The sequence below is a fragment of the Mustela lutreola genome, chromosome 9, assembly GCF_030435805.1.
Source record: "Mustela lutreola isolate mMusLut2 chromosome 9, mMusLut2.pri, whole genome shotgun sequence".
In the NCBI taxonomy this organism is placed as follows: Eukaryota; Metazoa; Chordata; class Mammalia; order Carnivora; family Mustelidae; genus Mustela; species Mustela lutreola.
Genome location: NC_081298.1, coordinates 23,462,306 through 23,480,120, shown reverse-complemented (window position 1 = coordinate 23,480,120; position 17,815 = coordinate 23,462,306). Strand labels below are relative to the sequence as shown.

Genomic DNA, 17,815 nt, shown 5'->3' with positions numbered 1-17,815 from the left:
AGCCCCCACTGGACTGGCAGGTCCTCTAGTACATCTCCAGGGCAGTCACCTTGCCACAGTAACCTTTACTCTTCATATTAACAAGGTCTGGTAACATGGCCAAGCCACCAGCTCCTGCCCTGGGAACCAATGCTCTGCCCAGAAATGCTGCCCCACGGCAAGCTACGGTGGAAAAGGTTCTGGACTCTGGAATGAGACCAGTTTCCTGATGCATAGAACAGAGGGAATGAAAATGAGCCCCATGCCTAGCGGGGCTACAGACACAGTAGTGGCACGCAAGTGGCTCCTCCTGTTCTGAGACGTGGGGGAGGGGCCCACCTGGTTTCGCTGACGCCCCATCAGCAGCACACAGAGAACATAGAGCACTTCCAGTTTGTACATGATCTCATGCATAATCTTCATCGACTGCGGCAGCTGGGTCCTGGTGGAAGTGTGAGGCAGGCCATTCTCCTCAGAGGCCCCTGGGGGAGGGAACACAATGGAGGCTGGGACAGCCACCAAGAGAGAAGATTGAGTCACTGCTTGTGAGGAAACATGTTTCTGCCCCTCAAAGCCAGTCTGGACAGACCTGAGGTAACAGAGCCATTGGACTGGCCCCTGAGGCCATGCCAGAGACTTTGAAAGCCACAAAATCCCCTCCAGCTCCCCAAGGGCCAGGCAAGCTTAGAAACTTAGAAAAACTGACTCTGTGCATTTTAAGGAAAAAAATTCTATAGTATGGGGACAGGTGTTAACTAGGCTAACAGCAGTGATCATTTGGCACTATATGCAAATATCGAACCACTATGTTGTACACCTGAAGCTAATATAATGTTGTATGTCAATTATACCTCAACAAAAAAAGGGGGGAAAATCGACTGCAGTTTCGTTGTATTTCATCAACTTTAACACATTCGAAATGCTCTGATGCAGCCAACGCAGTGACGGGATGCATCCCTTATCCCGCCACCATCAGCGAGTGCCCCACGCCCAAGTGCCCACTTCCCTAAGCCACCAATTGTGCCTAACTCTCTTCGGGTCACAAATGACTCTAAGTCTATGGTTCCTCTGCCTCAATTCTACGAGGAGGCACTGCTGAAAGACAGAGGGATCCTTCTCCGAGACTTCTTTTCTCCTGTTTTTTCCAAGAACTTTAGAAAGTTTTCTAAGGTACAACTTTCTAAGGCAGACTGGGCACCACCATCACTATGAGTGACACAGACAAACGCATCATCTACTCACAGACCATGTTACCCAGTTTCATTATTAGTAACAACGGCAGCAGCTAAGTCGTATTTCTGGAACACCTGATATGTGCCAGATATCGTGTTTTGGGCATTAGTCAAGCATCCCATTTATTCTACTACCCTGTTAACAAACAAGTCTCAGTGACTCACGCAGGCTGGTGAGGTGAAATCACAGGAAGGCAGCAAGTGCTAGAGGCTGAGGGTTCTGGAGTTACAACTTGTTAGCTGTGTGACACTGGGCCAGTTACCTCCTCACAAGGCCTCGAACTGCCCTGTAGAAGGCCGGGGACGGCAGTGCTGCCGGGGGTGGCTAGGGTAGCTGTGAGGAGTGAATGAGAACACAAGAAAAGCCCAGCACCTGGTTCTTGGGAAGCCTCCCTCTTAGGTCCTTTTTATTTTTATTTTATTTTTTTAGGTCTCTATTATTTTAAAAGAGCACTGGTCAGAGTCAGAAGTACTTAGGGTTTATGTCCCCTCAGTTTTCTTCATCTTTAAGGTGAAAGAATGAAGCAGTAAATATTAAGATGCTTCCAAGCTCCCACTGGAACTGCTGCCCTTAGAGGCCTTTGGCAAAGGGCCAGAAAAACCACATGGAGCAGAGCAGTGGTTATCAAATCATATTTGGGTAAGGAGCACGCGCAAGTCTGGTGACTTCTGCAGGGTGATACCATGCCTCAAGAACCCTAGCAACTCTGCCCTACAGACGTGGGACTATTTTTTCCAGCCATATTATGGCACTAATACAAAGTCACAATGCTGGGAGACGACCAGTCGTGGGGTGAGGAAGACTGAGGGGCAGCGTGGCACAGGACTCAAGAGCACAGCCCCAGGGCGCCTGGGTAGCTCAGTGGGTTAAAGCCTCTGCCTTCAGCCCAGGTCATGATCAGCATCCTGGGATCGAGTCCCGCTTTGGGCTCTCTGCTCAGCAGGGAGCCTGCTTCCCCCTCTCTCTGCCTGCCTCTCTGCCTGCTTGTAATCTCTATCAAATAAATTAAATAAATAAAAAATTAAAAAAAAAAAAAAAAAAAAAAGAGCACAGCCCCTGAGCCAGGCCGCTAGGTCTGAACCCCAGCTCTGCTCTTCACCAGCTGGGTGGCCTTGGGCAAACCGGTGGATGTCACTCTGCTTCAGTATCTGTCCTCACCTGTAAAACTGGGATGACGGCAACAGTACCGATCTTACCCATGATGCCAAGATGAAAGGATTTAGTATATTCAAAGCACTGCAAGCAATACCCGGCACACGTCAAGAACACGTGAGTGTATGTTAAATAGAAACAAAACACTTGCGTTTTTTCTGCAAATGCTCGCTTGCTACTTGGTTTTTTTCCTTTTCATCTGCAACTAAAAATGGCAGTGAGCAAAGACTTAAGAAAAATTTACTGGAGAGAACCGAACTGAGAAAATGCTATCTCAAAAAACATGTATTTGCCTGCATGTTGGGAGAAAAATCATAATTACTCAATTTCCATGTTGGGACTCCTTGGCCCAGCTCCCAGAACAGTTTAAGAGTCAACTCATTTGTGGAGAGACTGAGAAGAGCTATCATGTAGATCCTGCCTCCACGGCACACTTGCTGCGTGGCCTCGAGAGCCTCAGCGTCCTTGTCACCCAGCTCAGGGGGATCGGGGGCGACTGCAGGACAGGAAGTCTACGGGAGGAGCAGGCACAGCAAATGGCACACAAGCCCTCCTCAGTAATAAATGTCTGTGGAGAAACAGAAACACAGGCAGCTTGGACTCAACCCCGAGGAACTGCCAGTCTTCGGTGCCTGGTTTGCACAGGCCAGACAAGGAAGTCTTTGGTTAAGTTTTTTTTTTTTTAAAATGCAGTTCTTAAAGCGATGGCCAGAGCTTAGCAACAAGGTTCATTCCCAAGGATGAGGCTGGGCAAACTAGTTTGAGAGGCCAATGCTGCCCCCCAAATCTCTTCAGTGCCACAAACTGATTCAAGGGGTCTCCAACTTTATGTCCATATTGGGGCACAGGCACTCTTTTTTTTTTTTTTTTTAAACAGCTTTGGGCTACAATTCACATACAATTCACCCACTTGGAGTGTACGATTCAGTGGTTTTTAGCATATTCACAGAGCTGTGTAGCCATCACTACAACTGACTTTAGAGCATCTTGTCACCCCAAAAAGAAATCCTTCACTCACTGGCAGCCAATCCCCGTTCACCACCAAACCCCTCATCCCTAGGCATCCACTAAAGTACTTTCTGGCTCTATGGAACTGCCTGTTTGGGACATTTCATATAAACGGAATCACATATGTGACCCTTCATGCCCAGCTTCTTTCACTTAGAACGATGGTTTCAAGATTCACTCGGGGTAGCATGTGTCAGGACTCCATTTTTCAGATCGCAGAGGAACACTGCACTGTATGCACAGACCACATTCTCTTATCCAGTTACCAGCTGATGAACACTTGGGTGGTTTTCAGATACTGATTACTATAAATCTGCAGCTGTGAGTACTCATGTGGAAGTTTTTACGTCAATATGTTCTCATTTCTCTTGAAAACATAACTAGGACTGGAACTTCTGGGTCATATGGCAACTCTGTTTAGCCTTTTGAGGAACTGTTCGAAAACTGCCAGACTGTTTCCCAAAATGGCCGACCACTTTACACGCCCACCAACAGAGAGCGAGGATTCTGATTTCTTCACATCCTTGTGCCAACACTTGCCATCATCTATCTTTTGATGATAGGCATCCTAGCAGGTATGAAGTAGTATGTGATTGTGGTTTGGATTTGCATTTCTCTGACGATTAATGATGTTGGGCATCTTTTTAATGTGTTTATTGGCTATCTGGTCACCTGCCGTAGAGAAATGCCTATTTAGGTCCTATGCCCACATTTCGAAGTGCATTGTCTTTAGATCATCGAGCTGTAGGAGTTCTTTACAAATTCCAGATTCAGTCCCTTATAACTATTAATTATTATTAGACATATGCTTTGTAGCTAGTCCATTTCTGCAAAGAAGCCAGTTGGGATTTTGACAAGGGACTGTGCCCAATCTGTAGACAGACGTATAGCTCAACATGTGGAGTATGAACCTTAACAATACCAAGCCTTCCAACCCATGAACACGAGTATCTTTACGTTTATTTAGGTCCTCTTTCATTTCTTTCAATATTGAAGATGTTCTGCAATTTTCAGAGTGTCAGTTTTGCATTTCTTTGTTAAATTTATCCCTAAGCTTTTGACTCTTTTTGATGCTTTTGTATACGAAATTGTTTTCTTAATTTCATTTTGGTTTGTTCATTGCTACTGTATATAAACACAATTACGTATACTGACCTTGTATTCTGAAACTTTTCTTAACTCACTTATTAGTTTCATGGGACTGGATTCCTTAGGTTTTTCCCTAAATAAGATCATGTCGGGGCGCCTGGGTGGCTCAGTGGGTTAAGCCGCTGCCTTCGGCTCAGGTCATGATCTCAGGGTCCTGGGATCGAGTCCCGCATCGGGCTCTCTGCTCAGCAGGGAGCCTGCTTCCTCCTCTCTCTCTCTCTCTGCCTGCCTCTCTGCCTACTTGTGATCTCTCTCTGTCAAATAAATAAATAAAATCTTAAAAAAAAAAAAAAAGATCATGTCCTCTCCTAAGAAACACAGTTTAACTTCTTCCTAATCCGGATGGTTTCTATTTTCTCTATCTTGACTAACTACCTATCCAGAACCCCCAACAGAGCATTAAGCCAAAGTGGCAGAAGCAGGCATTCTTGTCTTGTGCCTGTGTCTTAGTTGAAAAGATTTCAGTGTCAATGTACTATGAAGTACATTGGGTGTGGGTTTTCGTAGATTTTCTTTAACAGACTAAGGCAATTCCTTCCTATTCCTAGTTGGAGTGTTTTTATCAGGAAGGCATGCTGGATTTTGTGTGAGGCATTTCTGCATCTACTAAAATGATCATGTAAATTTTTGTCCTTTGTTCTACTGAAACAAGGTATACATCAACTGATTCTTATTGAATCAACCCTGAATAAATCCTACTTATACATATATATATACATGGTCAAGTGTTTAATCTTTGTACATTGCTGTATTTGGTTTACTAGTATATTCTTGGGAATTTTTACATCTATATTCATAAGAGATATTGGTCTGTGCTTTCCTTGTAGTGTCTTTGGTTTGGGTATCAGGTTAATAATGACTTCATAAGATGAGTTGGGAAGTGTTTCCTCTTCTTCTATTTTGTGGAAGTCTGTGACATACTGGTGTTAATTCTTCTTTAAATGGTTGGCATAATTCACCAGTGAAACCATACTAATTCAAATTACTTGTTATAGGTCTATTCAGATTTTCTTTCGTCTTGAGTCAGCTGCAGGATTTTTGTCTTTCTTATCAGCTGTCTGTTTCATCCAAGCTGTCTAGTTTGCTGGCACACAAATGTGTATGGTATTCTCTGAGTCCTTTCTAGCTTTGTAAGCTTGGTTGTCATGTCCTCTCTTTCATTCCTGGTTTTTGTAGTTTCAATCTTGTCTTTTTTTTTTTTTTAATCTTGGTCAGTGAAACTCAAGGTTAATTTTGTTGACCCTTTCAAAGAATGAACTATTGGTTTTTGCAGATTTTCTCTATTGTTTTCTATGCTCTGTTTCATTAATTTCTATGCCAATTCTATCATTCTTTCTATCTGCTTGCTTTGAGAGTAGAGCTTGCCTCTTTTTTTTTCAATAACTTAAGGAGAAGAAAATTAAGCCACTGACTTGGGATTTCATTTTGTCAGTTTTTTAAAATGTAGGCATTTATAACTAAAGACTTCTCCCTTATCAGCAGGCTTCAGCTGTATTCCTTAAGTTCTGTATGTTGTCTCCTCGTTTTCATTTGTCTCAAGGTATCTTTAAAAAAAATTTTTTTTTTTAAATTAACACATAATGTATTATTAGCCCCAGGGATACAGGTCTGTGAATCACCAGGTTTACACATTTCACAGCACTCACCATAGCACATACCCTCCCCAATGTCCATAACTCCACCACCCTCTTCCTACCCTCCTCCCCACCGGCAACCCTCAGTTTGTTTTGTGAGATTAAGAGTCTCTTATGGTTTGTCTCCCTCCCGATCCCATCTTGTTTCATTTATTCTTTTCCTACCCCACAAACCCCCTACGTTGCATCTCCACTTCCTCATATCAGGGAGATCACATGATAGTTGTCTTTCTCCGATGTCTCAAGGTATCTTTTAATGCTCTTTGTGATTCTGTCTCAGAACCACTGGTTAATTAGAAGTGTATTACTGATTTCCCTGGTTTCTAACATCTGATTGCTAATATCACTCCACTGTGGCTGAAATACATGGTTTGTACAATCTTAATCCTTTTCCCCTTACTGAGGCTTTTTAGTCTATGCTGGAGAAGGTTCCATGTGCACATGAGAAGAATATGCATTCCGCGGGGGTTGGGTGGTGTGTTCTAAATGCATCTAGTAAGTCTAGGCAGTTTACTTGCTGCTCACGTCTTCTGTTTCCTTCTCGATCCTCTGTATAGTTGTTTGCTGCTCCATTACTCGAAGTGGGATTTTCTAGGCTCCAACCACTACCTCTGGTCTTCTTATTTCTCTCTTCAAATCTGTTAGTTTTTGCTTTTTTTTTCTCTGTTGTTAGATATATGTTTATAACTGTTACGTCTTCTTAACAGACTAATACTTTTGTTATTATAAAATGTCCTTTTTGTCTCTCATAACATTTTTTGCTTTAAAGTCTCTTTCAGGGGGCACTTGGGTGACTCAGTGGGTTAAAGCCTCTACCTTCGGCTCAGGTCATGATCTCAGGATCCTGGGATTGAGCCCTCTGTTGGGCTCTCTGCTCAGCAGGGAGCCTGCTTCCTCCTCTCTCTTCTCTGCCTACTTGTGATCTCTGTCTGTCAAATGAATAAATAAAATCTTTTTAAAAAAATAAATGAAGTCTTTTTCAGTATCAGCCACTTCGGCTTTCTTATGGTTGCTCTTTGCAGGACAAATCTTTTTCTATCCTTTGCTTTCAACCTATTTCTATCTTTGAATACGAAGTTTGCCTCCTGGGGAGTACCTGCCTGGCTCAGTCAGAAAAACTCCTGATCTCAAGGTTACCTGAGTTCAAGCCCCACATTGAGTGTAGAGCCTACTTAAAAAAAAAAAAAGGAAAAAAGAAAAGAAAGTATGCCTCCTGCAGGCTGCATAACAACTGGATCTTTTAAAAAAAAAAATCCAATATGACTAATCTGTTTTTTGGATGAACTGCTTTAATCCATTCATATTCAAGGTTATTACTGATAGAGCTGGATTTACTTCTGCCTTTTTAATTTTTGTTTTCTACATTATCTCATGTGTCTTATAATTCCCCTATTTCTCTTATAATACTTTCTTTTGTAGTAAGTGAATATTTTCTGGTATAACACTGTAATTCCTTTAATGACTTCCTCACTGTATTTTTAAAGTTACTTTCTTTGCAGTTGCTATAGGGTTTGCCACATACATTTTAATTTGACAGAATCTTTCCAGATTTATACTAATTCCAGAGTTCCTACACAACTCTATTCCTTCTCCCTTTTCTGTGCTATTATTGTTACACATTCTACATTTAAGATGCTAACCATCAAACAATTTATTTTACAATACGTTGCATGCATTATTACACAATACTGTGTTGTAACTAATGATTACTTATAATGTCTGTTCAAGAAGCTGAGGGAAGAAAGTAAATATTAATAGAGTTTGTTATATTGATCCTCTTACCATTTTAGTTCTCCTCATTGATTAGCGTTGATTCAAGTTACCATCTCATATAATTTCCTTACTGCAATACAACTCTTGATCCTGCCCAAGATCCCAAAAAATTTGGTCCCACAAAGTTTCTTTGTGCTGTTACTGTCTCAAGTATATTTCTGTATGTCACAGATTCAACAATGTATTATAAACCTATGGTTTTACCTAACCGCTTTTTAAATTCGTTAATGAAAGAAGAAGAAATGGGCATTTATATTGTCTTTTATGATTATGTAATTGCCTGCAGTAATGCTCCTTGCTGTTCTGTGTAGATTTAAATTACTGTCTGAGGTCACTTGCTTTCAGCCTGAAGAAATTCCCTTGGTATTTCTCAAAAGGCAGAGGTATCAGTAACAAATTCTCTTTTTGTTTAGCAATTTCTTTATTTCACCTATGTTTCAGAAAGAAAGTTTTGCTGCTCAGAGTTTTTTTTCTTTTAGCACTCTGAATAGGTTATCTCACTGCTTTCTGACCTCTGTTATTTCTGAGAAGTCGGCGATCAATCTTACTGAGATATTCTTGAACACAGGAGTTGTTTTTCTCTTGCTACTTCCAAGATTTTCTCTTTGTCTTCCAACATTTTTATCATGATGCGTCTGGGTGTAAATCTCGGAGTTTATGTTACTTCCAGTTCTTTGGGCTTCTCAGACGTGTACATTAATGCTTTTCAAATTTGGGAAGTTTTTAGCCACTATTTCTTCAAACATTCTTCTTGCTCCTTTCAGTGAGTTTTTCACTCCAGTTACTTAGAATTTAATAAACCACAGGACTTCCATCTGGCTCTTTTTTCTATCTCCTATCTCTTTACTGATATTCTCAATCTGATGTAGTCACAGATTCTTTAGCTTCTCTTCTTTTTTTAAAAATTTTTATTTGTCAGAGAGAGAGAATGAGAGGGGGGGGGGGGCAGAGGCAGAGGGAGAAGCAAACTCCCCACCAAGCAAAGAGCCTGATGTGCCACTCAATCCCAAGACTCTGGGATCATGACCTCAGCCAAAGGCAGATGCTTAACTGACTGAGCCACCCAGGTGGCCCCTCTTTTACTTCTTTAAGCATAGCTTCCTTTAGTTCTTTGGCCAACCTTATATTGGGTACTCTGAAGTCTCTTAGAACTGCTTTCTGGGCTGTCTCACAAGCAACTTCTGTTGCCTGTTTTCTTCTGTGTATGGGCTGTACTTTCTTTGCATATCCCCAATTTTATTAAAAAAATGACATTTTAAGTAAATAATTCAGCAACTCTGATTCTCCTTCCCTCTTTTCAGGGCTTGTTGTTATTTCTTTGTTCATTTCTTCAGTGACCTGGGAGCTTATTTCAGTGAAATCTATTTCTCCATGGCCTAGGGAGGACTTTGGTGTTTTGTCTCAGTGTGTGCAGCCGTGGGTATGTTTACAGTCTCCCTGGATGACGGTGTTTTAGCAGGGCTCTCTATGGCTCTTCCCTTGATCTCTCTGTTAAGATTTCTGCCTCATCTGGTATGAAACCCAGCTGTCAGACTCCACTAATTGCTGGCTGAACGCTCTACTTTTGACAATGCCTTGGGGCATAAAGCACTCCAAAGTCTAATCCAATTAAAATTGGGCAAAGGTAGTTTTTGAGTCTGAGTTGGTTTTGATCTCAGAAGAACTCTGCTAAGTTGTCTGCCTGGTTCTTGGGGGTAAACTATATTAAGCCTATTGTTTAGCTTTTTGTTCTCACTTAAGAGCTAACAGCCTCCTTTTATTTGCTTACCACCAAAATCTACACTGTTTTTGAGAACACCCTTAGCTTTGAACTTCCCTACTTTCTGTTCTTACCTATTAATTCTCCTCCTGGCACTCTTCTGGTGCCACTACTCTGAGCAAGGTCAGCAGACTCTAAGCCTTCTCAGCTTGCATGCTGCATGGAGATCCTCACATGGAATCTCTCTGTCCTACAAGTGGGTTGAGGCAAGGGCAACAGGGTCACAGAATTCTTGCTTGCCAGGCCTCGGGCACAGCTTCTGCACTGAGTGTAGTACAGAGGCAGGCGGGGGAAAGGGGCCCCTGGCATTATGTGAAATAAGCGAATTAAATGAAATAAGTCAGAGGAAGACAAATACTGTGTAATATCACTAATATGTGGAATCTAAATAAGTCAAACTCAGAGAAATAGAACGCTGGTTACCAGAGAGGTTGGGAGAAATAGGAAGATAGTGGTCAAAGGGTATACACTTTCAGTTCTAAAATTAACAAGTTCTGGGCATCCAATGTACTGCGTGGTGATTATAGCTAGTAATATCTGAATGATGCTAATAAAAAAGCGGATCTTAAACGTTCTCACCACCAAAAAAATGATAATTATGTGATGAATGAGGGGCTAATGCTCTGCTGATAGTCATTTTGCAATATATAAATGTATCAAATTAACATGCTACACACTTTAAACTTACACAAGGTTATAAATCTATGGTATCTCAATAAAGTTGGGGCAGGGAGTCCCTGGCCTGTAGGATACACTCATCAAGAATTCAACCTCTTCAATCTGGAACTGGAGGGGATGAGAAAAGCTGGTGGTCTGCCCTCCTCGTCAATGGTGAGAAACCATATTCCTTGTTTGGAAATCCTGTCCCCTGTTGAGGGTTGTACCCTTTTGGCCACACCTGCCCACGGTGGAACTTCCAACATGCAGGACTTCAAATGTCACAGACTCTCACTGTTCTGAATTTTAGCAGATTGTCTGGAGGATCTCCTCATTTATTGTAAACCCTTAGAACAACTTTCACAGACTTTACACGGATGGTTTTTTTGTTTATAGGTTTTGTTTATAGTTGCCGTAGAGAACAGGTCCACAGAGCTCCACACACTGCCCTCCTGGAAACAGAACTCCTCTTCACTTTTACAATGAGAATTCCTCTATTTGTACAATCGGACCCCATCCTGCTGGCCAGAGTCAAATGTTTAAGGGTTGAGCATCTGACCCAAGATGGGCCAGAGCCCTTCACCAGGAAGCTGTTGCTGAAACTAGAAGTCTACTCATCGGAGTAGAGAAGAGAATACCGGAACCATGGAGAATGAAGAGACTTGGAGAGCACTCTCTGAGTTCCTAAGAATGCTCTAGTTATTGGAACCGGCCAATCCCTTTGCCCTTCTTTCAGGTCCACTCTCAGAGAGTTCAAAGAAGTTTCTGTCACTAGCTTTCAAAAGTGTCTTAACAGTTATGATCTAGGACTTTCCTGAGGAAAAGTCTACTTTGAGCAAATTTCAATTAATCCTCATTGGAAAAGAGGTCAAGAATGGCTCCAGGCGCCTAAGGGAAAGATCCCCACCTCACAGAAAACCCACTCCAAGTACCTTGATTGTGTTCGGATTCTTCATTCGCTACTCGCATCAGGGCGTCCAGCACCAAAGCATTGTCTAGCCATGTGTACCACTCCTCCAGCTCCTGAAGGAAGCTAGCTGTGCCGGTTGACTCTGATACCTTTCGGGTTGCAAGCTTGCAAAGTCGCTCAACAAAGCCGGGGATGCTGAGAAGGGCCGCTGCCAAGGAGAGAACAAAGGAATGCATTTTCAAAACAGAAACAGCTCTAAAACCTTGAACAATGAGCCTGTTCTTGATCTACATGATAGGAATGATTTTGACAGTAGCTAGTCAGAGTTTCTTTGCAAAATGAAATGCTAAGCCAAGTAAAATAGTACTTAAGTTAGAGAAACAAGTTTGATACCAGGTGCAGGGAAACAGACTCTTTTACATGTACTGGTGGGGGAAAGAAATTGAAATCACTTTAATTTCTTAAACCCGTGTGTCTTTGAGCCAGGAGGCTCATTTCTGGAGATTTCCTGCAAGGAAATAATCAATCACATGTACAAAGATATTCAATGATGTGGATTCTACAATAGCAAAAAGATAAAGATAACTCACGGTCATCAACAGCATATCAATTAAACATAAAATATCCCAATACAATAGAATACAACAGACATTGAAAATAACATACATCTTTATACAGAGTGACTCAAAAAAATGTTTAAATTTTACTTATTAGAGGAAAAATTATTAAACAGTACTGGTGTAAGCCCATTTTCTTTAAAAATTTGCTTCTTTAAAATATCCACATAATATACAGGTAAAGAATGAAAGCTATACAACAAGATGTTTACTGTGGCCATTCCTGAGTAGGGGAGGATATAAGTGCTTCTTTTAAAACTACTTCTCTGTGGTTTGATTTTCCTGTAACAAACAGGTCCTACATGTACTAGCAAAAAGAAAGGAGCTTCTTTTTTTTTTTGGTAAAGAAAGAAAATGAATAATCACTCACAACTCTTATTTCCCTTAATCTCATCTTGCTCACAACAGTAAGATGGAAATTCTGATCAGCATAAGAGAACATAATACACTGCAGAGGCAGGGAAATCCAGGTGGTAGATCATGGATCTATCATTTAACCTTCTTTAAAAATAAGGGTTAACATCTCTATGTATTTCCTTATACATGTATAAATCTTCCTGGAAGGACAGAAAACACCAGTGGCTACCAAAGGCAAAGAGAATTAGGCCACTGGAAATAAGAGTGTGGGGGAAACCTTTTCAATGAACACCTTATTTATTTATTTATTTATTTATTTATTTATTTATTTAAAAGATTTTATTTATTTATTTGACAGAGAGAGATCACAAGTAGGCAGAGAGGCAGGCAGAGAGAAAGAGGAAGCAGGCTCCCCGCTGAGCAGAGAGCCCGATGTGGGACTGGATCCCAGGGCCCTGAGATCAGGACCTGAGCCGAAGGCAGCAGCTCAACCCACTGAGCCACCCAGGCGCCCCCAATGAACACCTTTTTAAATCTGTAGATTTTTTTGAACCACATGAATGCATCATCTAACTGAAAATTAATAAACAGGCATTTGATAATACCAAAATATTATTATTAATTTGGGGGGTATAATATGGTATTGGAGTCACTTTTAAAAAGAGTCCCTATCTTGTGGGAACACTGTAATATATGCAGGTTAAATTTTATGATATCTGGGATTTGCTTCAAAATAATTCAAAGTAAGGTAGGAAGGAGTGAATGGGGATACAGATAAAGAGACACTGACACTCGGGGTGCCTGGGTGGCTCAGTGGGTTAAAGCCTCTGCCCTCAGCTCAGGTCATGATCCCAGGGTCCTGGGATCGAGCCCTGCATCGGGCTCTCTGCTCAGCAAAGAGCCTGCTTCCCCACCCTCTCTCTCTGTCTGCCTCTCTGCCTCCTTGTGATCTGTTTGTCCAATAAATAAATAAAATCTTTAAAAAAAAAAAGGAGACACTGACAGTTAAAGCTAGGTGATGGGGAAATAAGTATCATTATGATGTTATATTGTCATATACTTGTCTCTGTGTGAAAAATTTACACGAAAATTTTTAAAGTAAAATTCAAAAGAAAAACAGGAGAAAATTCTTCAAAAATAAAATAAATTACAACAAATTAGTTAGGATTATACAAAGTCATACAAATTCAGCTCCAGCATAATGCTCAGCAAATAATCTTAGGCCCCTTTCCATCCTCTATAAATTAGTAAGTGACTATACTGCCTGACCTCATTTTTAAAAGAAGCTAATTAAAACTATATTAAAATTAACTTTTCCTCAAACAGTTGAACATGGGGTGCCTGGTGGCTCAGTCAGTTAAGTGGCTGCCTTCAGCTCAGGGTGTAATCTTGGGGCCCTGGGATGGAGTCCTACATGCAGTGGTTTCCCTGCTCACAGGGAATCTGTTTCTCCCTCTCCCCCTGCCCCACCATTGTGCTCACCTACTCTCTCAAATAAATAAAATCGTAAAAAAAAAAAAAAAAAAGTTGAATGTAGAATTAGCACATGACCCAGCAATTCCACTCCTAAGTACACCCACAAATTACTGAAAACAGGTGCCAAATTCATATACACACATTCACAGCAGCACTGCTTCAACTGCCAAAACGGGGCAACAACCCAAATGTCCATCACCAGATGAATGACTAAACAAATTGTGGTATATACAAATAATGAATATTATTCAGCCACGAAAAGAAATGAAACATTGATGAGCTACAGCATAGAGGAACCTCAAAAACATCACGCTAAGTGAAAGCATCAGGATACAAAAAGTCACGTATTCCAGGATTCCCTTTATAACATAGAACAGGATGTCCCTGTTATCTAGAACAGGGACATCCACAACAAAGCAGGTAGCTGCCAGGGTTGGAGAGAATGGGGAAGTTCACCTATCTGATGTGTATGCAGTTACCTTCTGGGGTGATGAAAATGTTCTCAAAATAGATGGAGGTGTGCTTGCACACACTGTAAATGTACTAAATGCCACTGAATTATTCACTTTAAGTGGTTTGTTTATGTGACATTCACCATAATTAAAAAAATACACGGGGATAGCTTTTTTGTTTTGAGATATCATTTTTTACTTACTGGCTTGGCAAACATCAGGAAGTTTAAAAAGGCCCTAGACTGGGAATGGTATACGGGATGGGAGAAAATGAACTGGTAAGTTCTTTGCAGGGTTAATCTGTCAACACCCATCAAAGTGTAAAAGGCAAATATCCAGCCCATCATACTTCATACACAAGCCTGTTATTTGTAAGAACAAAAATATTAAAATAAACAAAATCTCCATCAATCAAGGATGGTTTAGTGAATTGTGGTATACCCATATATTAGAATACTATATAGTTATGAAAAGGAATCACACAATTCTGTAGGTACTGGAATAGAATGCTTTGTAAGATAAGTGAGGGGCGCCTGGGTGGCTCAGTGGTTTAAGCCTCTGCCTTCAGCTCGGGTCATGGTCTCAGGGTCCTGGGATCGACCCCGCATCAGGCTCTCTGCTTGGAGGGGAGCCTGCTTCCCCATCTCCCTCTGCCTGCCTCTCTGCCTACTTGTGATCTCTCTCTCTGTCAAATAAATACATAAAAAATCTTAAAAAAAAAAAAGGGAACAAACTTTCTACTAGATACCCACCCTCTTCTTATTATTATTTAAGAAACTTTTAGATATATATCTTACCTTTTTCCAAAAATAAATAAAGGTGTAGATTCTACATGAAAATCCTCCCAAAGCTAGATTTTTACTCTCAATCTCTTTTACACAGGATGAATGGCTGCAGTTTCTCTGTTCCTCACAGGACAGTTCCTAAGACCTATTCTTCCCACTCTGTGTACTCAACACAGCCCTTCAGATGTGACTGCCCAGCATTCAAAGCTTCTGAGACTCCAATCCCCACCCTGGAGATTCCTAAGCCTTTGTGAATCAACTACCTCTTGAAAAAGTGATGAAAGCTAGGGGCTCTCTCCTAGAAAAAAAATCATTGGCCTAATTATACTCATCAAATTATACATAACCTCAGGGAACTGGCACCCAGTGTCACAGTGTCCTTGTAACTCTCACAGCCTTACTGGCAGTGAGCCACAATACTGGTTAATATTAAACTGGCTGACCACTGAAACACAACTTCTGAGAATTTCTGCAAAAGCAGACCTTCCCTCTACTTGTTAACACATCAGTATTTTGAAATATTCCCATAAACTTTTCTCTTCAGTTTAGGCCCTGCTTTCCAGCTGAGAGGATTCTATCTATCTATTGTATTCTATCCTGTCCTAGCTGACAGAAATCAGCGCTTCTTAGCTCATGTCACCTACAAATTGATAATTATCTGGCCTGTGGTTTCATCCACATTTCTGACTAAAATCTTGAATGATTTTTCCCCCTGATGAAACTATCTATTCCCCTCTGAATGGACAGAAGAATAACCAGTAGTTCTGAGAAATCCAAAAATTTGTTAGAGCCTAACATTTTTATTATTATATGCACTCCAGGAAGACAGTATAAATCATTTTGCTGGGCAAGAAAACAGCCACAGCTTATGAAAAACAAAACAAAAAAGCATGTCCCCTTTCCATACTCTTATGGTCCGAATTGTGTCCCCTCCCCCAAATTCGTATGTTGAAGCCTTAATTCATAATATGAATGTATCTGGAGATGGTGGCCTTTAGGGAGGTATTTAAATGGGGTTGTTAAGAGTGGGCCCTAACCCAACAGGGCTGGTCTTCTTATATGAGGAAGAGATACCAGAAGTTCCTTTCTCTTGTACATACACAGAGGAAAGACCACCTGAGGACACAGTGAGAAGGCAGACGCCCACAAGCTAGGAAGGGAGGCCTCACCAGAAACCAATGCTAATGGCACCCTGATGGTGAACCTCTAGCCTCCAGATGGGGGAGAAAATGAACTTCTGTTGTTTAAGCCACCCAGTTATGGTACCTGGTTATGGCAGCCTGAGATGATTATTATACATGCCTCTATTTAAAAGTATTTAGTACTGGAGTTCAACTGAAGCATGCCAACATTGAGGACTAAGATCTTTCTCATTGTACTTGTGATTTAATTATGTTCACCTTGGCCTTCCCAGGGCATGTGACTAGAGAAATGTGTGTGGAGTGGGGGGCAGGGCAACAGGAATTATGGTCAGAGAGCTGGGAAAGGTCAGACCCTGTACAACTTGTGCCAAAATACAACATTTACTAAAACTTCAACTCAAAAGCTGTAAGCAGACATCACATGTAGATTATCTCATGGATTAGTCACACAGGTATACAAGTGAACTTAGTTATTTTATGAAGACTTTCTTTTTTTAATGACTCAAATCAAAGAAACCTGGGTTTGAGGTTAACTCTCAGTTAATTAAAAAAAACCAACTGACTAGAATACCTTGTCCTCCAAGAATGATGGGCAATGCTGGTTTCACTTAAGGCAGCTTAAAAACAGGTATGTAAAGGTAATTGATACTAGCAGGATAAAAATAATCTGCCAGAACAGTTTCCTTAAATGGGAAACTGAGATGAAAGTGACCCAGTGCCTCAGCACACACAGGTACCTAATAGTGAACATTTATGACCCTCACCTTCCTAAGCTGTGCAAAGGGGATGCAAACCTCTATTTCACAGGACTACTTGGAGGGCAAATAAAATCATTCCTAGCTAATGCAGTTACCTCAATGTTTGCTACATAGTGGGAACTTAACAAATGTGAGCTTTCGTCAGTGTGTTTAAATCAGCTTTAAGGTATAATTTAGTTATAATAAAATTCACGTTTTTAAGAATGTATATTTTATGATTTGTTAAAATGAGCACTCCTTAAAAGTCATAAGAAAGAAAAAAAAAAAAAGAAAAAAAAGTCGTAAGAAAGGACGGGGGGAAGGGAAGAAAAGCCCACAAAGACCAAAGGAGGGCCTTGGATCTATGGAATCGGGAAGAAAAACAAGCCTGGAGGGGGAACCATGAAACTGGGGTTCACAGAGTTACATATTTCTGTTTTTACATATGACTAAAACATGTAAAATTATATTCCTTAATAACTAGAAACACAGTTCTGACCATTTGGTGTTCGTAACTCCAACACTCACAGAGCTAAGGGAGGACTCACATTCAGTAGTCAGAAGCGAGGCTGCTGTGCTGCACTTAGCAAGTGTGCAGAGCCGGGCCTGGGAATGCACACATGGGGTCAACCAGACTTCAGAAAAGTATTGTTTTCAAAGCATCATCAGGGCTGCCACAGGACGATCATGGCTCTCTACTGCTGCTTTTAAATACTAAGTTTTTATTATTTCACCTTGGTTATTCAGTTAACCCTGAGGCACACAGCTATACGTTAGTCTGTTGATGTTTAAGAACTAGGTTTTAAGACACATAAATATTATAGTTCAAATATGGACCATCTCTACTCTTACAACCAAAACAGATATATGCCAAATTTCCCCCAAATCTGCTTAGACCAGCACAGAAATAGAAAAAAGTTCTCTTGCTACCGAAAAAACAGTAAGTAGGGAACTAACTAATACACTCTCACATGGTTCTAAAATCAAATATATAA

General features: G+C 40.9%; 1 protein-coding gene across 1 annotated transcript in view; it reads right to left on the bottom strand.

Moving 5' to 3' along the window:
- TRPC4AP (transient receptor potential cation channel subfamily C member 4 associated protein) overlaps positions 1-17,815 on the bottom strand; it is a 72,692-nt gene that overhangs the window by 15,884 nt on the left and 38,993 nt on the right. The window contains exons 8-9 of the mRNA XM_059133441.1: positions 11,277-11,462; positions 319-485 (exon numbers count right to left, since the gene is read on the bottom strand). Coding sequence (XP_058989424.1) covers positions 319-485; positions 11,277-11,462 — 353 coding nt within the window. The remainder of the gene's footprint in view (positions 1-318; positions 486-11,276; positions 11,463-17,815) is intronic.